The 25,441-nt window shown below is 47.0% G+C and overlaps 1 protein-coding gene across 5 annotated transcripts in view; it reads left to right on the forward strand.

The window, feature by feature from the left end:
- The window catches only part of znf385c (zinc finger protein 385C), a 520,410-nt gene that overhangs the window by 429,479 nt on the left and 65,490 nt on the right, over positions 1–25,441 (forward strand). For all 5 annotated transcript variants that reach the window (XM_072487338.1, XM_072487339.1, XM_072487340.1 and 2 more), the window contains exon 3: positions 10,203–10,313. In XM_072487338.1, the coding sequence (XP_072343439.1) occupies positions 10,203–10,313 (111 nt within the window). The remainder of the gene's footprint in view (positions 1–10,202; positions 10,314–25,441) is intronic.

Genomic DNA, 25,441 nt, shown 5'->3' on the forward strand with positions numbered 1-25,441 from the left:
CAAAGGACATTGGGGAAGGGGGGATCAGACTATTGAGTTGGATGATCAGCCATGATCATAATGAATGGTGGAACAGGATTGAAGGGCCAAATGTCCTCCTCCTGCTCCTATTTTCTATATTTCGATGTGTTACCGCCCAAGGCCAATTCCATCCCTGCATTACCTGATTTTGAAAATCTTTATTACAAATGGATTGAAGTATATGAGTAAAGACACATCGCTAACATTGTATATGGCATTGGTGAGATCACATCTGGAATACTGTTTTGGTCACCTTTGGTCTATTTTCCTGTGAGGAAGTGCAATGAAAGTTCACTTTCACTCGAATGAAGGGATTGTCCGATGAGGAGAGATTGAGCAGGCTGGGGTCTCCCGCCAATTGTTAATGAACTCCTTGCTGGGCTGCCAAATCCCCCGTGATCGGTGTCTCCTCCTCTCTCTCTCCACTCCCCCACCCCCCACCCCCCACCACCACCAGATGATACACTTGCCTGAACTCCTCTGGTGGGTTCTGCTCACTAGATGCAAGCCTTGTGAGACCTGTCATAATTCACAGTGACGTGCCCTCGCTCGACATGTGCTCTCACACCAATGTGCTGTCCTCACACTGGCATGAACCGATTTTGTAACGGGAGTATTATCAGCTGTAGAGGCCTGATACTTATAGTAACGGGGATCCCAGCGTTGAATGTCAGTATTCCGGTTATGCCACTAGCGGGGGGGTGTGGGAACAATCGCGTCACACCTTTACACGGCATGAACTGCAATTTGGGATTCCCGTGGAATTTTTTGCTCCCACCTGACAAGAAAGGGGGCAGAAAATCCCCGCCCACCCCCCCCCCCCCCCCCACCTCATCCCCACTCTTCAAACTACTATTAGTTTGTTGAGGTTTGGATTGAAGAAAAGTAGCAGCCAACAAAACCCAATCTGGATTTGGATGGAATGCTGCTCCGGGAGTATTGAATGGCTGTTGGGGATTGTGCGGTTAATATTAACCTGGGTGTCTGGATTGCTAATCCAGTGACGTTGCCACTAAACCATAGCCTCCCCTCCAAACCACTCACCGTCCCGACTTGTAAATATATCGCCATTCCTTCGCTGTGGCTGAGTCAAAGTCCTGGAATTTCCTCCCGAACGGCCCAGTGGGTGTACCTGCAGCACAGGGACTGCAGCAGTTCAGGAAGGGGGCTCACCACCACCTTCTCAAGGGCAACTAGGGATGGGCAACAAATGCTGGCCGAACCATCGAAAATCTTTTCAAAATGAGATGATGAGTCACGTGTAAAAAAGATTTGGAATTAATTCATCAAGGAATAATTATCTGCTATAAGTTTCAGACTTGGTCCAGGCAGATATAAAGGTTCCACGTAGCTTTACAGAAATGCCTTTTGATCGTGGGATGTTTCCCATAATGATAATGTACTTAGCATAGGCTTATATTACCACTTCTCCCTTCTGACATGCTTTGATAGAGGAAGAGAACTTTAGTCCTGCGGACCCAATGTCGTTTGTAAGGATAATTTTCCCTTTTGAAGGTGCAAATTCCATCAACCTTAATTAACTCAAATATCAAAGTAACAATACAGTTGTACCATGTGACATCATAATGTTTCCCCTGTGATTAACATACAATAGCCCAGGGTGTAAACTGGATACAGTTGAAGTGGAATCCTTCAACAAGTACAATAGTTTAACTTTCAGTGGAATTGAAGTACTAAGCGGTTGACACCCTGGAGACTGTTATTAGCACCATTGCGGATGTTCTTAAAGTCACACCCAGAACCGACCAAAGTCAGCAGAATGCATGGTCCCTTCTCACCAGTTCGGGGCATGAGCCATTTCAATGACCTCGTTGGCGAGCTACCATAGGGTTGCCAACTCGCCAGGATTGGCCCCGGAGTCTCCAGGAATCGAAGATCAATCTCCAAGACACTGCGGTGTGCAACCTGGAAAAACACCATCAGGGCTTCAAAAAAGATTGATTATCGCTTTTGTTTTCTTTGAGCGTTTCTCTTCACTAGAGGAAAAAATAATGAAAATAGAGGGGAAAAATTGGGTAATGAGTCTCTTTGCTTTCTAATTGGCCCAGGCAGGCAGTGCATCTCAAGAATGGGTGTGTTGGCCGACTAATGACAGGAACGTGGGCGCAACACAGGTGATGAAACACCCAGGCATACGCTTAAACGTAGTTGGCAAACCTAAGCTGCCAGCGAGTGGATGCCTCCTGCCTGAGATCGCTGGGGAAAGGGTAGGAAATCAGCTGGCAGCTGCAATAAGCCAGTCTGCAGTTCATGTCCCTTATCCCAGGGGGCAGTGCTGCCCTCAAATTGACTGGCAATGGGAGGACATATCTAGACACAGTTCTCTGTTGGTTCTCCTGGCCATATTAAAAAAAGGAATTTGCAAGTTGCCCAGGCCAGCCGTGAGTGTCTTTAATGGTCCCTTTAAAGGACTATCAGTTAGGTTGCTCAGGGGAAACGAAGGAGAATGTTAATTCTTAAGTCTATTTCCAGGTGAAAATTGCAATTGGAGCCCTATGACTGGCTCTGGCGGAAAACAATCGCTCAGTATTATTACTCATCGCACAGTTAACGACCACATTAGGCGGTCGGGTTTGACCGATATCAACGGCATCATTGTAACTTTGTGATTGCTGAGCCACTGGGGATTCTTTTTCAGAAGTTCCTATGAGGGATGAGATGACCCTACATTCTTTTTACTCTCTGCCTGTCCCGTTTCTGTCCGCTGGACTCTTTTTTTAAAAAAAATTTAGAGTAACCAATTCTTTTCTTTTTCCCAATTAAGGGGCAATTTAGCGTGGCCAATTCACCTATTTTCGGGTTGTGGAGGTGCGACCCCACGCGCACACATGGAGAGTGTGTAAAATTCACACGGACAGTGACCCGTTGCCAGGAACACTGGACACTTACTTCCCCCGAAAAGTCTGCCACTCCGCCACCTGAGGTCCTGCCTCCGTGCTCGCACTCAAGCACCAGGTCACCTATTTCATGGCTGGTTAGGATTATCAGGTTGGCCATCCCACCACCAGTTGCAGATCGCTCAGCGTTATTGTGACTCCTCTCCTGTAAGTGCAAAGGCCCATTTGTTACTCAACCCTCCACCTCCAACGCAATACCTCTGCCCTCCCCCCAGCCCCCTTCACCCCCGTGAACCATGTTGATGTTCCTGACAATCTTTGCACACCCGGCCTTTAGATGGACCTAGCCCTTTGGATCTCATCTCCAATCTTAGCACTTACAGGCAGATGTATGTTCTGTTACCCTGATTCTCATACCACTGAGCTCCGCTAAGGACAGGCACCCTTCCCATGCCAAGTCTGTGCTCACTCTTTCCGAGCACAGAAGATCACGGAACCGTTTACAACACTGTATCCCGCATCGTTCCCGCTGACCTCGCACTGCCACTGCACACGCCTTCTTGGTTTGATGGGGGTGGCTTCCTCTTGCGTTCGGATGTACCAGTTGGCGCTCACGAGAGCGTGCAGGCAGTCGTCTGGAAACCAATGGGAGCTGACCGCCCACCTGCACTGCTGTCCCACCTGTGTCTCTCCTGGGTGCTGGTGCCATTCTGGGGAGCCAACGGTACCTCTGCCGATGTCTTCCTGCCCTCTGATTCAGCCGGGTCCCCATTGGACCTGGCACCCACCATGCCCCCAGCCCCCGTCAGCCTCACAGCGCCTATGCCCGTTTGATGCTGGCCAGCCCTTGATTAGCCAGTCAGTGTAACTTCACATCTTCTGGTCCATCTTGGCCAGAAGTGGAAAACAAGGCCGCTACAAATCCCGGCCGCTGCACATTACCTTTATTCAGAATATCCAATTCACCTAACAAGCACGTCTTTCAGGACTTGTGGGAGGAAACCAGAGCACCCGGAGGAAACCCACGCAGACACGGGGAGAACATGCAGACTTGGCACAGACAGTGACACAAGCCGGGAATCGAACCTGGGACCCTGGTGCTGTGAAGCAACGGTGCTAACCACTGTGCTACCGTGTCCGTACATGCCCAACATGAGCAAAATTGAGCTCACTAAATGCACAGCCAATTAATATGAGGCAATAGTTCAAAGTCTGAAGCAAAGTGAATTAGATCCACCTCTGGAAAGGTCTTAAGCTGGTGTCATTTTGGGAATATGTACGTAACAATATAAGCACCATAGAAAGGTTATATTAAACCCAGAGGTGCTATGAAGTAAGCAGAATTATACTGGAATTTTAATGGCACAGGCCACTGTAACCATAAATGTATTATGAAAGTACAAAGTCAAGAATATATAATATTTAGCTTTGGTTTATTGGTAATAATCAAACCGCTGCTTTCCTGGAGTTGGCTCCCTTGATCAGACATTAATGTCTTATTCCATTGCCAAAATAATGTCCTGTTCCTGTAAAGTGAGGATAAGTAAATGTTCTGATTCTAAGGGCGCATGTGAATTTTTACCCAATATAATTTTAATCGCCTACTAACATTCCCTTAATTAAAAGAAGCATTGGTCCAGAACTTGTTGCCAAGTTTAATGGTGCTCATCATTATTTAATTTGTAAATCGCCCAGCAACATCAGGTAATGACATCTAAAAATGCATGCTCCTCTACTACCAAGGAACCTCCAGCCCAATGTTACCCCTGCTGACCACAAGAGGTTGAGAAATAGGGGAACAGGCCTCAATGAGGAGCAACAACAATGGTAAAATTCCAGACATTGGCTCAAAAGTCTACCACCCTTAACTCCAGATCAGAGGGTGCGATTCTCCGCTCCCGCGACTTAAGTGCCCACGCCGTCGTGAACGCAGTCGAGGTTGACAATGGCGCGAAACGGCCCCGATCTCGACCGATTCAGGGCCCGAAAATGGGCTAGGATCGGGGCCGTGAGAAACTCAGGGGGCGTGTCACAAAAGCAGCGTCATCAGCGCGTGCCGGGCATTGGCGCTGCGTAAAAGCGGCGCCGCATCATCCGCCGCGTAACTGGCATCACCCGCGCATGCGGGGTTGGCCGGCGCTAACCCGCGGATGCGTGGTTGCCGTCCTCCTCGAGGCCACCCCGCAAGAAGATGTCGGATGGATCTTGCGGGGCACGGAGGAAAGGAGGTCCTCCTTCAGAGAGGCCGGCCTGCCGGTCGGTGGGCACCGATCGCGGGCCAGACCCCTTTTGAGTCCTACCCCGGTGAAAGAACCCGCCTCGCTCCCCCACAGGCCGTCCCCCCCCAGCATTCCCACGCTGTTCCCGCCGGCAGCGACCAGGTGTGGATTGAGCCGGCGGGAAGCCGTCATTTTGGGCAGGCTGCTCGGCTCATCCGGGCCGGAGAATAGCGGGTGTAGCGGAGAATCGTCAATTTGGGTATCCCGGGCGATTCTCCGGCCTGCGCCACGCAGAACTTGACGGGGCCGTTCTCGCCGCTTGGGTGAATCGCAGGAGGGCGTCGGACCGGCGTCGCGGGGAAAATGGCGTGCCAGGCGATTCTCCCAACCAGCGCGGGAGCAGAGAATCGCGCCCAGAGAGTTTGGATCAGTAGTCATATGGCAGAAAGTGTCACCCTTGCCAGAATGGGGCATCCAGTATGTTACCAGGTCCAGACACCATTTGGGACTTTCTGACACGACAGGAAGGCACTCATTTCACTGGTACCCACAAGACCACAGGTCTTCGATTACCACACAACGTAGGATGAAGAACCAAGAACAATTCGAATGGCTTGCGAAAGACTGACCCATCCCAGGTCCCGCTTCCAGACCACTGGCCCCTCGTTGCAAACACGGCATCACGATCGGGAAGGGTGGTGAAGGTTCCACAGATGTAACCTCCAAGCAAGGGACTCTGGGGTGGGGTAGGTAATGTAAATAGTTTAAAGTAAATCCAATGTAAATATCTTGGACATAGCTAACCTGTTATTGAAAAGAGTAGATTGTATATTTGAGGGGAGGTGTAGTGCAATGGGTCAGTATAATCGATGTGCTAATGAGAGATGTAGACAATGATGTGTTATCAGCAGTTATGTGCCACGGACTTGATACAGCAGAGGCGCAGCAATCAGGTGATATGTCTGCTTAGTAACCCACCTTCAATATATTATACATTGTGTAAATACAGCAATTTCGAGTAACTACTTAAATCTGACTATAGCCCCTAGATACCCAACCTCGCTCAACCATCAAACATACACATGGCTCTCGATCCACAGCAATGACTCTTAACTGTCTTCCCACGTAGCCTAGCAGGCTACCCAGTTAGATCAAACTGCGACAGAAAAAGGCACTGTGGGCATACCTGCGCTGTGTGGACTGCAAAGGTTCTGAATGGCAGCTCCACATCACCTTCTCAGGGGCAATTAGGAATGGGTAATGAATGCTGGTCTAGCCAGCGACCCTCCCATCCAAGAACAAATAAAGGGAAAAGGATATTTAGGCTAAAGGGGGCAAGGGGAGAAGTCTGACAGGGCAGGTCACAAGATGCCCCACTCCATGGCACTCACAGCAATCAATTCTATCCCGTTTATCGGTTGTCTGAAGTGCTGAAGATCAGCTCACCACTTGTGCCACGTTTTGTATTAGCAACAATGGAAAGAGTAATTAAGTGATAAATGTATAATTAGGAATACCTGAATTTATGAGGCATTAAATGAATAAATGCTGTGGTTCAAGAGAATGGTATGCCTGGTAGTCGGCAACCATTTATTGTAAAGTACATGTAGGCTTCCCTGAACATTTGTCACTTTTATATGACATGTTTCCAATTTATAACAAAGATAAATTATGAAGGAGCACCTGACTTGCAATGGGCTACATTTCCAAAGGAAAAAGAAATCCTGGCATGGGCAGCACGGTGGCGCAGTGCTTAGCACAGCTGCCTCACGCCGCCGAGGTCCCAGGTTCGATCCCGGCTCTGGGTCACTGTCCGTGTGGACTATGAACATTCTCCCCGTTTCGCCCCCAGAACCCAAAAGTGCGCAGGGTAGGTGAATTGGCCACGTTAAATTGCCCCTTAATTGGAAAAAATGAAGTGGGTACTCTAAATTAAAAAAAAAAAGAAATCCTGGCACTGCCGAGGTCTAACCAATTGGCAACACAAGCCTCATTATTAAAATTAGTTTAACTTATGTTTTTAGATACTGCACATTGTGTCGCTATAATTGTTTCCCATGCAAAGCATTAAACCTGTTTAGCTTTGTACCCATTTCATTTATAGGAAGTTCTTTGACTCGTACCTCTTACCTAGGTGTTTTAAAAAATATATATATATATGCATATATCGTTAAGAGTTCCAATTTAGTTCGTTTAACTGATCAAGCAACAAAAAGCGCAGCTCCAAATTTTCTTGGTTGGGGGGCGGACATTGGCCAAGATTTGCTCCCTAGGGAGTGTAGGAATTTCAAACAGAGCCAATTTACTTGAGTGTAACCAAAAGGAAAAAGGGTCATCTGGACTCAAACCGCGAGCTCCTTTCTCTCCCTACAGATGCTGCCAGATTTTCCAGCATTTTCTCTTTGGTTTCAGATTCCAGAATCCGCAGTAATTTTTTTTACTTGAAGAGTGTAATGTTCTTTGATTGGGCTGATGTGGAATCTCGATATTGCCATGGGAACAAAGAACATTAGACTTTGTTTTATAAACAAAATTATTTATTACGAACACGACACTAACGAATAACTAAAATGTCTAAGATGAATACAGTTGGAAATAAATGTCTAACACTAACTTACACTAAGATACTACACAGCTACCCTCATATGTGACTGTCAACTCCTTACAAACACCTTCTGATGGAACACATGGTGCATCCAGGTCCCATGCCTACATACTCGCCCCACCTGCTGGTCGGATGCTAGAACGACAACAGTAAAACATATAACTTATAATACACATGCAGGTGATGCTGACTTACTCATATTATATACAGATGATAGTCTACCTATCATCACAAGGAGCAGCCATCATGTGCAGTGTAGAATTGAACAGTTAACTGCCATTTCTGTACAGACAGGTATTACATTAGGCCTTGCCTTAGCTTTTGAGGATGTTGAGTAGGGTAGGGTATTTGGGCAGTGGGAGGAAACACCTGGTGCCCACTTGGGCTTCAACCAAGGAACTATGGTTTCAGTTCCCAGGATATCTGATCTGTGGATTCAGTTCTGTGGCGACCTGTCTTTACCATGACTGCTTTACAAGGCAGCCTATTGTATTATTAACTAATGAAATCCGCACAAAGGAATAGCTTTTGCACACAAAAAAAAATCGACATCCTGTGCCGTTGAAAGCACCAATGGTGATGTTTGTCACATTGGTCACATCTCATAGCAAAAGGTCCGTTGACTTCAGATGGAGATTTCCGGTCCCACGTGGGGCAGGACCAGAAAATCCCTCCCGTAATGCTGTTGTAATGTAGGACACTCAACGGCCAATTTACGGACAGCAAACCGCACAATAGTCTGTTTGTGCGATGTTATTGAAGGATAAATATTGGCCAGGACACCAGGGATAACTGCCCTGCTCTTCTTCAAAATTGTGCAATTGCGGTATTCACCGGCACTTTGCCGTTTGTTTTTGGCATCGGCAAGTTTCTCTCTGCCGAGATCGCACTTGTGTCATTTTCTGCTGGCGAGCCCAGTGCCATTTTCTCCAGCTGCCTCAATCTTCAACGCCCCCCCCCCGATTTTCAACACCCCTCCACACCCATTATTGGGGAGGCCCCCAGGAACACCCCCTCACCCGCCCTCCACCGTGTAAGGCCCCCTGGGCTCGAACGCTGGCAGGGCCAACATGACACCTGGGCACCTTGGCACTGCCAGCCTGGCAGCCTGGCATTTCCCCTCTCATCCTGGAAATGCCACCCTCCCATCCCTGGCAGTACCTGGGTGGCACTGCCAGTGAGCCAGGCTTGCAGTTCCAAGGTGCCTGGATGCCAAAGGGGGTGCTAGGGTGCCACCCTACCATGGCCCAAAAACCCTGGGTCTCTAATCGCCTGGGAGACCCCCAGGGGCCATTACAACTGCTCCATGTTTGTGGAAACCAGTATTAAACCGAGCCCTGGTGAGGTCTCCCAGGCATGGCCATTAGGTCCCCGGTGCCGGGAGAATCCCGCAGACACAGATTTAAAGGAGTCAAGTATCCAGATCGCGACATCTCACGAGATTCTGTTAAATCTTGCAAGGCATTTTGAGCGTCGCAAATCTCTCACGAGATTCAATGGCCTCGTCCTGACATGTGTCAAGCTATATCGTGCCCAGTATCTTAGTACTGCTCTGGAGTACCAACTTTGATACACAAATTATGGCATTAAACAGTGGTGTCAGACCACAAGAGCCAAATAATGCACGAGAACAGACTATAACAACGATACCTTCCTCTCTCACATGTCCACATGCGGTCATTATTTAAATCAAGTGACCCCACTGACCCTAGCAAGGTCTGCATCAGAACATAAGTGTTCTAAGCAAGACTGCTTTCAGCCAGTTAATCAACCCCTTTCTGCCAATATTCTCCCAAACAATCAGTATGTTAAGTTACGATGGTCTACAGTCAATGTCCTACCTGAGAATGAATGACTGAGCCTGTTGGACAATCCGACACTTTAGGATTTGAACAATTCACTGCTCACCTTCAACAAAATTAGAGAAAAGAAAAGAAAAGTCATTGTTAATGATGCCCAAATCAACACAGCATACAGCACTGGGTTTCAAATAGTGCTAAGTCAATGCAGCTTTAAATGGCAAGAGATAACCGAGGGTGGACCCAGGACCAGGCACTCTGTAAACTCAAAATTACCACTCCTGAGGGTGGTCAAGGAGCCAGCGATTAGCCCCTTTGCTGAGGGTATTCAGTGGGACCATAGTTGGGGGCACTTGAGATGTCAGTCACCTTCTGAGAAGGCACTAGCAATGCATGGGCAGTCACACCTGTTGGAAGCAGAAATGCAGGCAATCTGTGTGCTACGGACAGGCTGTAAAATAAGCAGCTGATCCAATCCATTCTGTATTCCACTGGGAGGATCAGGTTAAAATTATCCCATGGGGAATTAAACCTGGGACCTCAAAGGCGAAACGCCGCAGCTAAATGCTGCCTATGCCAACGTAGCTGTCGGGGGACCTCTCTTGTCGTACCTTTTCTTTCTGTTTCACTTTTAAAGTGATAAAACAGTTTATTTTGTAATATTTAAGTTAATCACGCTTGTCAATATTTTTAATTGCAGATGGATCCAGTTCAAAAGGCAGTAATAAATCACACATTTGGCGTTACATTACCACCAAAAAAGAAGCAAGTAATCTCCTGCAACGTCTGCCACCTGAGGTTCAACTCGGAGGTAAGCTGTTTCTTTCTGTAAGGACCATCTGAGTTATTACCCATGTTTGTGTGGTATTGCAGCCAAAAATAAAGGACCACATTCACCAGCCAAATGTAACATGGGATTAGGGCCCATAGGTTTTATTCCAGGGGTATACTATCTTCAAGCTCACCTCTACCTGGCGAAGTGGACATTACTTTGGGCACTATAATAATAATAATCTTTATTAGTGTCACAAGTAGACTTACATTAACACTGCAATGAAGTTACTGTGAAAATCCCCTAGTCGCCACACTCCGGCGCCTATTTGGGTACACAGAGGGAGGATTCAGAATGTCCAATTCACCTAACAAGCTTTCGGGACTTGTGGGAGGAAACCGGAGCACCCGGAGGAAACCCACGCAGACACGGGGAGAAAGTGTAGATTCCGCACAGACAGTGACCCAAGCCCAGAATCGAACCTGGGACCCTAGCGCTGTGAACAATGCTAACTATTGTGAAAATATCATTAGGCCAGAGGGACAAAATTACGCTGGTTTACCGAAGTGGTCATATGGTTCAAGTTTCCCCTCAAACTCATTTGCATAAACACCAACATAAGAACATAAGAACTAGGAGCAGGAGTAGGCCATCTGGCCCCTCGAGCCTGCTCCGCCATTCAATGAGATCATGGCTGATCTTTTGTGGACTCAGCTCCACTTTCCGGCCCGAACACCATAACCCTTAATCCCTTTATTCTTCAAAAAACTATCTATCTAACATGAACCTGTCCATGGAGCAGCACAGCCGGGCATCATTTTCAAATCGAACATTCTATATTTCACGTTTTAAAAAATCGTTGCCAGATTTGTGACCTGCTGCCATTTAATTATTCCAACTGGAAATAGGTTTATCACAAAAAGTAAGCATTTTTATTAGGAGTGCCTCATTCACCCCCATGAGTACCGTTACTTTAAGTGCCTGAAAATGTCTTTGAAAAAGCTATGCAGAACCACTTACTAGTTTAATTGGTGTCACTTCCTTAATAAATTATATAGTTTATTTAAGATTTTGAAACTTTTAAGAAGTGCCCGCTAATACTCTGTGCACCTAAACAAACAAAATGCTTAAGAGTCCCCTTGAAAGCCAGCAAATGGAGACAATTAATGGAAATGCCATGGAAACAACGGATTCGGGAAGGGTAGGATTGGCGGCGGGAGCAGTAGATTACACTGGTGGGATTTTCCATTCCGATTGTCTCCACCACCCCTCCGTTAATGACGTAATGAACAGTTCCAGGGGGCAGTGCTGCAGTGTGTTCCGCAGGGGAGGGGCGTGGGTTGTTGCATAGGTGGTGTTCCATGCAGGGAGAGGGGTGGGTTTTGTGGGATATCTGGGCTGTCCAGGGGAGTGGTGTTCAGGGGTGGGGGAGGGGTTCAATGCCTTAATTTTTGTGGACACCCTGATATTTTGGAACATAAGTTGCTGGTGGGGCTGTCTCATCCAGAGGCACCTGGAACCAAGGTGATGTTGTGGGACCCGCCCTTGGAATTTATTTTCGACATCCCTGACAATACAACGGGTAAAGCCATCTTTGGGGCTGGCAGCTTCCTTGCAGATTTTTCCACTCGACCCAGAGTTAACAAGCGCGACTTAGCTAAATGGGAACAAAGTCCCATAGCGAGTATGTTTAGCCGCGTGCATCCCGGCGCTTGCTCTACCAGAGAGCCAGGCTGGCTGTGCCAGGGTGCCCAGGTGGCACCAGCGGTTCCAGGGTTACTACCCTACCCAAAGGGCATGCAACTGGGGGCCTCCGATCCCCTGGGAGACTCCCACGAGTGCCGTTCCATCTGCTCCCTGTTTGTGGAGACCTGTACTGAACAGCTCTCACCCAAGGTCTCTGAGGCGAAGGGGATAGGTCTCTAGCGTGCCTCAGGAAACTGCATTTTACAGTCAGACCAGCTGCCTCACTCTAACATGCAGATTTGCCAAAAGATGATCCCGCGGGATTCACATCGCGACATCTCTCGAGATTACATTGAATCTTGCAAGGCGTTGCGAGCCGGGTAGATATCGGGAGCGGCGTCTCCCGGCTTCTATCTGCCACATCACGTCACGGCGATTTTCGGTCGCAGCATGGCCGTTCAATGGCGCCCATCGTTTCAAGTCCAAAATGACTTCTTCTGAAAAAGGGTCATGTTGGACTCCATGTTAACTCTACCTCTCATTCCACAGACGCTGCCAGACCTACAGAGCTCTGGCAGAAGCTCCGCCTCAGTGAGTTTTGTAATCCTAACTGTGCTACCAAATAGACCCCAGGCAAGCCCTGAGGTAGCGTCAGTCAGCAAAGCCTTTTCATAGACTTCTTGTCAGACAATGTCAGAGAAGGCAATCCCATGGACATGTAGGAAGGATATTTTCCGATGGTAGTGCAAAGTAACGTCAGCCAGTCTTAAACATTTAACAATTTCTCATTGAGCACAGTGTGTTAAAAATTGAGACTATTTATAATAACTCTGCAGAGAACAGAATCCATTCCTCGTGCGAGGAAACCTGGCTGCCTCCCAAGTGGAATAAATTATCTCCTGCATAGTCTCTTTGCACAAAATGTCATGAATAATGCATTAAACTGAAATGTTCAGTTGACTCAGGTTCTAACCAGGGTTCATGTCTAGGGGATATGGCAAATTAGCAGAGGTCATGATGAAGGCATGTGGAGACACGCTGATGCCAAGGGCATGCTCATTCATATACTTCGGAAGCATTAGTAGCTAATTCCTTTCTAAATAAAGTACATAACCTATTCAACAGGAGTCAATTCCCATCTCTTCCACTCTGCCTAGTCTCTGTGATGTTAATCAAATGCCAACCCTTGAGTGTGTTCAGCTGTTCATTATTAGAATGTAAGAGGTACACCCACACTTTTCCGACGTATGCTCGTTGCTCACCTCTCCTGATGGCTCACATCTCTGGCTCTTCCATCCAAGTAAGCATACCGTTGTGTTCTGTACTCTGGGATAACACAGGCTGCAACTCGATGCAGCTTTGACCAAAAGATACTCCAGACTTTGAAGTAAGTTCAATGTGATTTATTGAACAATTAGCACAGTTCTCTATGAGTTCGACTCTCCTGCTAATCTTGCTGTAGTAACTCAGTCTAACTAACCAGTTTGCTCTAAGCCACGTGGCGGGTGTGATGCTTCTGATCTGCCCCTGTCCTACTCTCTAAGCGTCGTCTGTGGAAAGAGACAGAGCATGTGTGCCCTGTCCTTATATATGGGTTGTGTAATGCCCCCTTGTGGTAGTGTCATCTCTGGGTGTCTTGACTGCCCATTGGTCGTGTCCTATTCTATGTGTTCATTAGCTGCATGTCTGCATGTCATGACACCTCTGGTGCTCCCTCTAGTGTTTACTTAGTCATAGTGTATTTACTATCTTGTTGAGTCATGACATCATCATCTCTCTGTTGGCTAACTCACTCACTCGCAATCCTGCTCAAATCACTCAAACTCACCTTGGAGACTCCCAGGGCCGCTTCTCCACAGGCTCTCCAAGAAACACAGGACCAAGAGGTGCCCCCACAAGGGACCAACAATCGAGGTCAGGGACAATCCATTAAAAAAAACAGGACAATTGGTCAACCTGGTCCCTGATTGGGCCTGCATGCTTGGAAGGATGACAGCCACTCAGTCAGAGGAGGGCACTGCCACTGGCGGAGGGGGAACGTAAGGGCACCTCCATCTTCAGGTGTCCTCTGAAGTGTTTTTTTGGGGGGGGTGGTGGTGTTGGTGAACCTGTCTACCACTGACAAGAGCCTAGCTGACTTCCCAATCCCAGGCGGGTGGCATGGCATAGTGGTAATGTCACCAAACTAGTAATCCGTAGGTCATGGCTGCTGGTATGGGGACACGGGTTTCAATCCCACCATGGCAGCTGATGGGATTTAAATTCAGTTCATAAATCATAGGATCATAGAATTTACAGTGTAGAAGGAGGCCATTCGGACGATCGAGTCTGCACCGACCCCCGTAAAGAGCACCCCACCTAAGCCCATACCTCCAACCCATCCCCGCGACCCAATAACCTTTTTGCACACTAAGGACAATTTAGCATGGCCAATCCACCTAACCCGCACATCTTTGGACTGTGGGAGGAAACCAGAGCACCCGGAGGAAACCCACGCAGACACGGGGAGAATGTGCGGTCTCCGCACAGACAGTGACCCAAGCCGGGAATCGAACCTGGGACCCTGGAGCTGTGAAACAACAGAGCTTTACCACTGTGCTACTGTGCCATCCCACTGGAATTAAAAAGCAAATCTTGGTAATAGTAGTCATGAAACCATTGTTGATTGAGTCCTGTAAAAAAACATCTTGTTCACTAATGCCCTTTAGTGAAAGAAATCTACCATCCTTACCTGGCCTGGCCTACATGTGACTCCAGATCGACAACAATGTGGTTGACTCTGACATGCTTTCTGAAATGGCTTAGCAAGCCACTCAGTTGTACCAAATCGCTATCAAGTCTGAAACTGATGGAACACCCAGCATTGACCTAGGCACCGGAAATTATAGCAGAACCTGGGACCCTGACGCTGTGAAGCCGTAGTGCTAACCACTATGCTACCGTGCTGCCCTAGGTGGCATAGGACCCAACAAGAAGGAAAAACGCACTTTTCCTCATCCTCACCGACCTGCCTGCCGTAGATGCGTCCGTCCATGACAATATCGGTAGGAGTGACCACCACACAGTCCTTGTGGAGTCAAAGTCCCGTCTTCACGTTTAAAAAACATTTTTTTTTTCATTCATTTACGGGATATGGTTAGACCAATGTTTATTGCCATCCCTAGTTGCTCTTCAGAAGGTGGTGGTGAGTTACCTTCTTGAAGCGCTGCAGTCCCTCAGGTGTAGGTACATCCACAGTGTTGGGAGGGAGTTCCAGGATTTTGACCCAGCGACAGTGGAGGAACCACAATATATTTCCAAGTTGGGGTGGTGAATGGCTTGCAGGGGAACCTTCAGGTGGTGGGGTTCCCAGGTATCTGCTGCTCTTGTCCTTCTAGATGGTCGTGGTTGTGGGATTGTAAGGTGCTGTCTAAGGAACCGTGGCAAGTTCCTGCAGTGCGTCTTGTAGATAGTGCTCATGGCTGCCACTGTTCGTCGGTGGTGGAGGAATTGAATGTTTGTGGAAGGAGGAGCAATCAAGCCGGCTGTTTTTCCTGGACGGTGTCAAGCATCTTGAGTGTTTTTGAAGCAGCACTCATCCAAGCAAGTGGAGAGTATTCCATTACACTCCTGAGTTATGCCTTGTAGATGGTGGACAGGCTTTGGAGGGGTCAGGAGATGATTTACTCGCCGTAGGATTCCTAACCTTTGACCTAACCTTCAGGTAATGTCCTCAGCCCAACCATCTTCAGCTGCTTCATCAATGAGCTTCCCTCTATTATAAGGTCAGAAGTGGGGATATTCGCAGATGATTGCACAATGTGCAAGCGCCATTCACAACTACTCAGATACTGAAGCAATCCATGACCATTTTTAGCAAGTCCTGAGCAATATTCAGGTTTGCACTGATCAGTGGTAAGTAATACTCACCTCACACAATGGCCATCGACAATAAGAAAAAATCCAACCATCACCCCTTGACATACAATGGCATTACCATTGCTGAATACCCCACTGTCAACATCCTGGGGGTTACATTTGACCAGAAACTGGACTGGATCAATCAGATAAATATTGTGACTACAAGAGCAGGTCAGAAGCTGGGAACTCTGTGCAGAGTAACTCATCTCCTGACTCATCAAATTCTCTTCATAATTTACAATGTACAAGGCAGGAGTGTGGTGGAATACCCTCCACTTGCCTGGATGAGTGCAGCTCGAACACTCGGGAAACTGAACACAATCCAGGACGAAGCAGCCCCGATCGATTGGCACTCCATCCACCACCTTCAACATCCCTCCACCAGAGACTCACAGTGGCAGCAGTGTGTGCCATCTACAAGATGCACAGTGACAGCTCACCAAGATTCCTTCTACAGCACCTTCCAAACTCGCGACCTGTACCATCTAGAAAGACAAGGGCAGCAGACACATGGGATCACCATCAGCTGGAGATTCCCCTCGAAGCCACAAACCATCCTGACTTGGAAATATATCACCGATCCTTCACTGCCGCTGGGACAAAATCCTGGAACTTCCTCGCTAACAGCACTGTGGGTGTGCCTACACCACATGGACTGCAGTGGTTCAAAAAGGCAACTCACTAGCACCTTCTCCAGGGCAATTAGGGGTGAGCAATATATCGCCTCGATCCCATGAAATAATTTTTAAAATTACTTATGCAGAGTGGTGCAAGCTGACCCTGCTCCACCCCCCAATGAGACTGGGAGGATTGTTGCCCACCACAAACAGGCACTCCAAAAATTCAATCCATGGAATATATTCCAAGAGCTTTGATACCTCCTTGTGCCAGTTAACATGTAACTGTGGAATGCAATGAATATGGCTGCTGAAATCTCAAGTCTTAAAGAAGAGGCAGGGCAGTAGTTTATTTCAACTATGTACAAAATGCGATAGGAGCTTTTTTCCTCTGTTAAATACTGAAGTCTTGATGAATCCTACCGAGACTATTCAGATTCCAGGTGAGGAAGCCTCTGAAAAGCAGTTGGCTCCATTTAACCATTTCGAGTAGAAATTCATTTGGACATTATGTTAATAAAGCTGAGGGTTTTAAAAAATAAATTAGAGTACCCAATTCTTGTTTTCCAATTAAGGGGCAATTTAGCGTGGCCAATCCACCTAACTTGCACATCTTTGGGTTGTGGGGGTGAAACCCACGCAGACATGGGGAGAATGTGCAAACTCCACACAGACGGTGACCCGGGGCTGGGATCGAACCCGGGTCCTCAGTGCCGTAGGCAGCAGTGCTACCCACTATGACACCATGCTGCCATAATAAAGCTGAATTATCGAATCCTTTAAAGTAGGGTAACGGAGAATTTCACCCAACCCAGCTAAACAGTTCATGCGTCAATGGGACAGCTGAGTTTCTACTTCCTCCTACCCCCCTTTGTTCATTCATTTTATCCTTGGTCCTTTTGTATTTTCCTGCCCTTGTCCTGTTTTTAGGAATGCTGTACTATTCCCCCTGAAATGTCCCGATGCCTTAAATAATTCCTGGGTGGGACGGTATGGAGTTGGTATCCAAGATTTTGCCAGTGCCACACAGTTTTGGCCTGACAGAATGCAAGGAACCGCCACTGAAGTTAATCTGCCCCTCTGACTCCATTCCCTAACGTGCTGTGGAGTTCCCACGCAAAACCCCCCCTGACTCCCTCAACAAAATCACGAGCTAGTGCTTCAGGAAACAAGTGCTGAATCTGACATGTTCCTGCCCTCTAATATGGTTCATCAGCGCGCCAGATTGAAATATTGGCCAATCGTGTTTCAAAACTTGACTTCACCTTCTGTTCTCGGTGCCCCTCCGATAAGTGCGTTCGCTGGAATATCATGCAGAAAGACAGACTGTTCTACAGCAATAAAATCGAACGTTTTACTGCGGAAAACACCAGGGTGCCCATGATGTGTGACATGGAGGGAGGCATCTTCATAAATTGCCTCCTGATAATTCACATTTTATTGCTTATGAACATTATGCTGTTTTGCGTGGCAAGGTAACCAGTATTCAAAGCATGGAAAATAATGTAATGAATTTAAAGGCACAACAGCAGCACTGCTCACATAATGACGTTATTAATGCCTCATTCTTTGCTTTTCTCAAGCCTACATGAAATAATTGCCAATTACTTTCCATGAAAGGCAGTGGAGCAAACCTCTTGTTCATAATTACCTCACTCTGAGAGTGGTGAGGTGGTGAATTTTGTACCACATAAGACTGTGGAGGCTAAGGGCGCGATTCAGAGGACTCAAGTCAAAGCCCGCTGAATGGTGCATTTAGTGGGGTGTTTCTCGGCATCTGCAGCAGCGAGAAAGACCCCGCTTTTCAACACCACTTTGCCGTTTTTCTGGCCCCAGGGAGATTCTTTCTGCCAAGGCCGCACTTCGAGTGATTCTCAAAACACCTTTCTTCCTCTGCTCCTTGCACTGAAATAGCCCCGACCAAAATTAAAAATGATATATTTGGAATTGTGCTAATTTTTTTTTTTACAATCTTTATTGTCACAAGTAGGCTTACACTGCCATGAAGTCATTGTGGCGCCTGTTCGGGTACACTGAGTGCAAATTCAGAATATCCAAATTACCTAAGAGCCCGTCTTTCGAGGCTTGTGGGAGGAAACCGGAGCACCCGGAGGAAACCTACACACAAACGGGGAGAACGTTCAGACTCCACATAGACAGTAACTCAAGCTGGGAATCGAACCTAGGACCCTGGAACTGTGAAGCAACAGTGCAACCCATTGTGCTACCGTGCTGCCCCTTAATGATGCGCCATCCAACCTCTTCCCTTCCCCTCCGTCCACCGCCCCCCTCCCCCAACCCCAAGCCACACTGTATCTATTGACAAGGTTGTAAGAATGTATCATGTATTTCAGGAAACATGTGCATTGTGACGACAAGAAGCTTACAAATTTGGAGTTCTGGGCAGGGCTCTGCTCTAGCTGGGAATGATGTGTGTTTCGGTGTTGAGGCAGTTAGTTTGTTTTTTGTTTCTCAGGCACTTAACTTTAGGGAGGGGCGGAGAGAGAAGTCATGCTGAATCTCGCTTCCTTGATTTTTCAGTTCTTGTGTAAAAATGCATGAAGTTGTGAAGACAAGCCCAGAGACAACGATGAAAATCCTATCATCCAATGTAATTAAAATTGAGTTTTTATTCACCAAGGACAAAGGGGAATTGTGTGTAGAGCTTCCAAACCCACGGCCACTATCGTCTAGAAGGACAAGGGCAGCAGATACATGGGAACCCCACCACCTGGAGGTTTCCCTCCAAGTCACTCACCATCCTGATTTGGAAATGTATCGTCGTTCCTTCACTGTCGCTGGGTCAAAATCCTGAAACTCCCTCCTTAACAGCACCATGGGTGTGCCTACACCACAGGGACTGCAACGGTTCAAGAAGGCACTCAAGGGCAGTTAGGGAATGAGCAATAAATGCTAGCCCCCCCCCCCCCCCCCCCCCCCCCCCCACCCCGGGCCTTCCCTACCCTTCCCATCCTGGGATCCCTTACATCTGGTTCCAGCACTTAGTCTCAGGTATGATGGTGAGGTTCTCCTTCTTCCCACTGCAGCGCTGATTCTGCAGGCACTGGAGGGCTGCTAGCCAATAGGATTGGCCGGCAGCCATCTTAAGGCAGGAATTCCTCCCAAGTGAGCGGTTCATTGGCGCGTAAACTGGCTATGGGCCAGTTGGAGTCGGTGGGGTCCCCACTCACTCTTCAGGTGGTGGGAGAGGAGGCCCCATCAAGCAAAATATTCAGGCCCATGATTTTGCTCCAAGGAGAAATGTTTTTGAGCATTTTCATCCCCCATTCATCCCAGATATTGGATACTTACATTCTTTGATACCATTCTTACAGTTGAAGCGACAACAAGTAGTACGCAGAGACGCAACCTAACATAAAGTTTGCAGCTTCCTATCAACATGGCTAAGTCCATTTGTCGGTATTTCTGCCTTCGCCAATACAAATTTAGCCTGGTAGTCTTGAAGCTTTCTGTTAATGTGGCCTTGAACTGCTCAGAGGAAGCAGGGAGAGCGAATGAAGCAGAGAGAGAGAGAGGCGTACTGAACCCTTGTCTTTGGACATTATTTCGCTCAATGTCTTTCGGGAACAGTGAAGCAGTGAAAATTACTTTTATGACTCAATCCATTTCTGTCTTATTGAAGTTCCATGGTTAAACTTGCTGTACAATTTGCATTTTAATGGTGCAAATTAAATTTTGTGGAATTCTAATAAAATTTGATGAAGTAGAGCGATAAAGGAATGAACGGGTGATGGGATAAAGAATGTCAGGAATCTGTTTCACTGAACTGAAGTATATTTAGTGACAATAACTAAAGTGAAAATCATTAATGATTTCTATCTTTCACTGGGAAAAAAATTGTTCTCGTTCTTGACATTTGCAAGATGTAGAATTACATAATTCTTTTTGTATTTCTTGGCCTACCATTTGCACAGTCAGTTATTTGATATCAGTTTCTTTTACAATAAAGCATATCCCCAATGTATAAAACTCCATGTAAGCTTAGTGGAGCGAGATAAATATAAAAACAAGGGCTGGAATTCTCTGGTTGTTGCGATTCACTTTTCCCACTGGTAGCTCAGCCACACCCATGGCGTTCCCGGCGGTGTTGGCTGGCTAGAATGGGAAATCCCATTGACAAGCGGCGGGAAGATAGAATTCGCTGCCAGCGAACAGAGTACCACCGAGAAATACGCGGCTGGGGGATCGGAGAATCCCGCCCACGGTAACGGAGTAATCCCTTTATGGTGCGGGAATGGAGGAAGTACTAAAGAAATATAAATTTCAAATAAGGTGATCACTGATAAATTGAGGAAGTTGCAGATGCTGAGACAGCAAGTCCTGATGGACTTCATTCAAAGGCTTCTTTAAAGGGTGGCTGGTGAAATTGGTCACATGCTTTCGAGACTTATTAGAAAGAGGATCAAGCCTGAGGTTTGGGACATCACAGCAATCTAAAAAAAAAAGGAGCACCGGAAGTTACAAGCGAGATAGCCTAATGTAGGTTGTGGGTTTAGTATTGGAAGACATTTTGAAGAAAGAAGAGAACAAACCAATAAGGACCTCTCTGTTTTCACGTCAGGAAAAACATAATGAAACATTAGTTTGGAGGCTTTTAAGTGAGGCATTGCAGAACACAGATACTCACTGAGTAGGCTTTGTAGCCAGGAAGGTCGTAGACGTTTCTTAAAGTCGATGCCTCAGGATGCTGTGTTTCTCCTGGAAGATCTTAGCGAGAATTATGAACTGCTGAATAAAGACCTGCCATTCACATACACCAGGAGAACGTACTGTCAAAGCCACCCTGCCTTGCATCTCATGGTCTTTTCTAATAAATTTATTGGAGTTAATCATAGTCGATTTCTTGAAATTAGAGAAAATTAAATATACACTCAGGGGGCCAGAAAAATAGTTCTTTGCGAGATACTCTTATACTACATTCTCCACCGCGAGTCTTTACCAAACATATTTACATTACAGTCATTACATTACACCCCCCCCCTTCAAATATCTGACATTATAAAATTCAGACAGTTTAGAAACTTGACAATTCTGCCAGATTTTATTCTGATCACATTTGAAGGAGTGGTCGGCTCTGTTGATTTGAGCAACCTAAGATGATTCAGAGTTGTAGTTGTAGGCTGTGTTGATCTTCTTCTTCTTATCCATTCTTTCTGCTTCATGGAGTTGAACTTCTCGTTGTCAGCGACCCACCTGCTCAGCTCGGGGACCACCGGCTTGTCCCATTCCTTCAGGAGTGACCGTTCACTCCTTTCATTTGTGGTACACAGCCAGTTTTTGTTTTTCCATGTTTGTGACATGATATTTGTGGGGGTTGAAGGTGGCTTGGCCCTGTCACTTGGATGCTCCTCATCAGTGGGCTCACCTTGCAGTTTGACTTTTATCGCAGCGCTGTGTTTTTCTGCATCTCTCCGTGCCTCACTGAGGTGTGCTCTGACAGGTTGATGGTCGGAAGTTCCTTGTTCCAGGATTGATTTTCAGCTTTGCTCGTTGGCTGCAAGTTGCATTTTCTGTACTGTGCTGTTCGCAGGTGGTCTGGCGCCAACTATTGGAGCCTGGGCTCGGGGCTCGTTCTGGTCATTTTCCTGTGTGTCTTCCATCAAGGTACATTGGCAATTATCTGAAAGTTTGGCTGGTCTGACCAAAGAGGACCTTCTGCCGCCTACAACAAAATTGGACAAAGCGATTCCATAAAGAGTGAAGATAATTCAGAGGTGAAGTCACAGTCAAGAGTCTCTTTATAGGTGGACCCCTCAGGCATTTGCAGTTCCAATAGTTGACCAGAGAAGATTGTCTTGTCTTCTGCCATTTTAAGTTGGTTAAGGACAACACCGTCATCTCTGCTCAGGAGACAAATAGCTGGTTCCGGGTGATGCACATGATTTCAAATATCTGCTTGTTGGCATGCTTTAGTGCTCTAGGATCATGCCTGTAACTAGAAGTCAGATTCCGCCAGCCCATAGACTCATGTACCTGTTATTCGTAGCCGGTGGTCTTGCAGCCACAGTTCCTTATCCAAGAGGACTGTGGCATATCCAGTTTGAACCCCTGTTTTCTGAGAAGTCTACATTCCAAAAAAGATATACCAGGATTCTTGGCCTCCCCCAAGAAGGACTACCAGATGCGGTACCTCAATCTCATAAATTGTCCAAGGCAGTAATTTTCAAACCCAGGGTTACGACCTGGGAGTGGGTCATGAGTGGGTGTTGGGTGGGGCGCGGGGCCATGCATCATGGCGTTCCCAATCATGGGAAGTGACCAGCTTTTATAAATGACATCAGCGAGCTGACCCCGGAACAGATTTTCTTTTTAATCGATGCAGTCTTCCTGCCTGGAGCGGCGGCAGAGAGTCGGTCACGCCTCGTGCACTGACCTCACGTGGCCTGGGCAGAAGAGGCATTCCTCCATTTTGTCAGCAGCAAGCAAGCAACAGGACTGAACAATTTTAAATGGATTGTTTCGTAATAAGGAAGAAAAGGCCAGAGACACAAACAGACCAGAATCTCACAACAAAATCTGCTGGATTTGGGAGAATCCAGGAGAATCCACAGCAGAACCAAAGCAGTGCTGGTGAGAGCTCCAGGGCTTCTGGTGAACTGCCCATTAAGAAGAAGCAGAAATCAGGAACAAAGCAGTATAAAGATGATATTTTAGGGTATGGCTTTATTAATTGTGCCAAGGTAAACCAGGATGCAAAGCCAATGGGTGGGATTCTCCCACCATGCCCACCCGGCGACCCGAAAATCCCTCCCGAGGGTAATGGATTTTCCCATTGTCTGCGTCTCGCTCATGGTGATCTTGCGGCGGGCGGAGTAGAAGAATCCAGTCTTATGTGTGTTATATGCAGGGAGGTACTGGCAAATGAAAGTTTAAAACTCTCAAAACTTCCAAGGCATTTGAACATTAAGCATGGCGATTTCGAGGACAAACGTCTTGATTTTTTTCAACGGGTGCAGTGAGAAATTAAATTGTCAGCTGAAGTCATTATCAGAAATGTAACATTGAATAACAAAGCAAGTGAGATCGTGTGGACCAAGCAGGCTCACCTGTCGCATTAAAGGTAAGCAAAAATGGCGGGTCGCAAAAGTCGGCCGGCGTGGGTTACGAAGTTTGGCCGCCGTGGGTCGTGAAGATCAGCCGGTGTGGGTCGCGAAGGTCAGCCGGTGTGGGTCCTAAAGGATGGCGACTTGGTAAAAATGGGTCCCAGGTAAAAACGTTTGAAAAACACTGGTCTGGGGATCCTCCGCCCATCAGGATCTCTTAGCTTTGCGTAGATTTCCGAATTGACCAAGAACGTTGCATTTCAAACACTGCACTGGAATTGCTGGATATTGCTCTCACCTGCAAGGTTGTTTGGTTCCCTGGCATTGACATGTTTGCCCATTCTCATGTGGTCATCTTGGGTACTGCTTTCCTTGGCCTGAAGTCTCTCTGCCCCTTTGTTGCTTTAATAACTGGGTAGTTGAGGTTGTTCTGCACCACGGCTTGCTTTTATTACGTAAATCAGTGCTGTGAATGGATTTCTGACAGTCTGACTATTTGGATGGCCTTTTCTAGAGTCGGATCTTTCTTGGTCTGTAGTGTTCCTGAAACGGCATCATCAGTGACCCCCATAATAATTTTGTCCCAAGGGTTTTGACTTACGGTCACCATAGTCACAGCCTTCAACCACACTGCACAATTAATTTGTAAGAGAGTCAACTGGCTGTTGGACACGTTTGTTGAATATACTCTCTAAGGTTTGTTGCTTCTTCGACCAAGATATGTAGCGAATGATTTTGGAACTTCAGCAAATTTATCTGTTTATTCCTCGCCTCGCAATAATATCATTGACTATGAGACCTACTGAATACAGCAGAGTATTCACTCGTGCAGGTCCTGTCTTTTTATCTAACTTTGAAGTTATCATGTATCTTAAAAAAACATTTTCATCAAAGTTCTCAATTTTGTCATCGGTCATGTGGTTAGCACTGTTGATTCACAACATCAGGGATCAAGGTTCAATTCCTTGGGTGACTGAGTGGAGTCTGCATGTTCTGCCCGTGTCTGCGTGGGTTCTCCTCCGGGTGCTCCGGTTTCCTCCCACAGTCCCAAGATGTGCAGGTTAGGTGGATTGGCCGTGCTAAATTGCCCTTTCGTGTCCAAAGGTTAGGTAGGGTTACTGGGTTATGGGGATAAGGCAGGGGCTTGGGCCTAGGTAGGGTGCTCTTTCGGCAGACTCGATGGACCAAATGGTCTCCTTCTTCACTATAGGGATTCTATTCTATGAAAAGTCTGGAAAACATGAGTTCATATCAATTCTCCTCACACACACTGCAAGACTTCATTGACTTCTCAATATTTAATTTGTTTACGCACCTTTTGTTGGTGTCTATCATCTGCCATCAATCTGGTTGTATATTCATCAATCAAGCATCCACCTCCTGGTTTCACAGCATAGTTGACCACTCCACATGCAAGGCTCGTCGTTCAAATTTCATTGAATGCAGTAAGAAGAAGGACTTTGAGGAGCAAAAGGAGACTGTAATTTTAGTCTAACTTAAAAGGGAAAACAAAGGTGCAGCCAAATACCAACTGTGGATGGCCAGTAGAAAAACATGGGGTAGGGTTTTTCCACCCGCCCCCCTCCCCTGGCTGCATGTTTAGCAGCGACGGAGGTAGCCTGCCATTGGCCGGCAGCGGAACCTTCCAATCCCACCTCTGTCAACGGGGTTTCCCCGTCAGTCACACCCTCCACCAGTGGGTAACCTGCGGTGCAGCAGTGGGTCACCATTAGCAGACGGAAAGATCCCACCGGAGGGAATGGCCGGAAAATTTGATCCAAGGTCTTGGGAGAACACGTCTACACTTATCATGACCGTTAATTATTTGATTCAATCAAAGCACAATTACACTTAGTTTTAAATCAAGATCCGCTAGGGTAACTTTAAATATTCAATACAG

The sequence above is a fragment of the Scyliorhinus torazame genome, chromosome 21, assembly GCF_047496885.1.
Source record: "Scyliorhinus torazame isolate Kashiwa2021f chromosome 21, sScyTor2.1, whole genome shotgun sequence".
Classification (NCBI taxonomy): domain Eukaryota; kingdom Metazoa; phylum Chordata; class Chondrichthyes; order Carcharhiniformes; family Scyliorhinidae; genus Scyliorhinus; species Scyliorhinus torazame.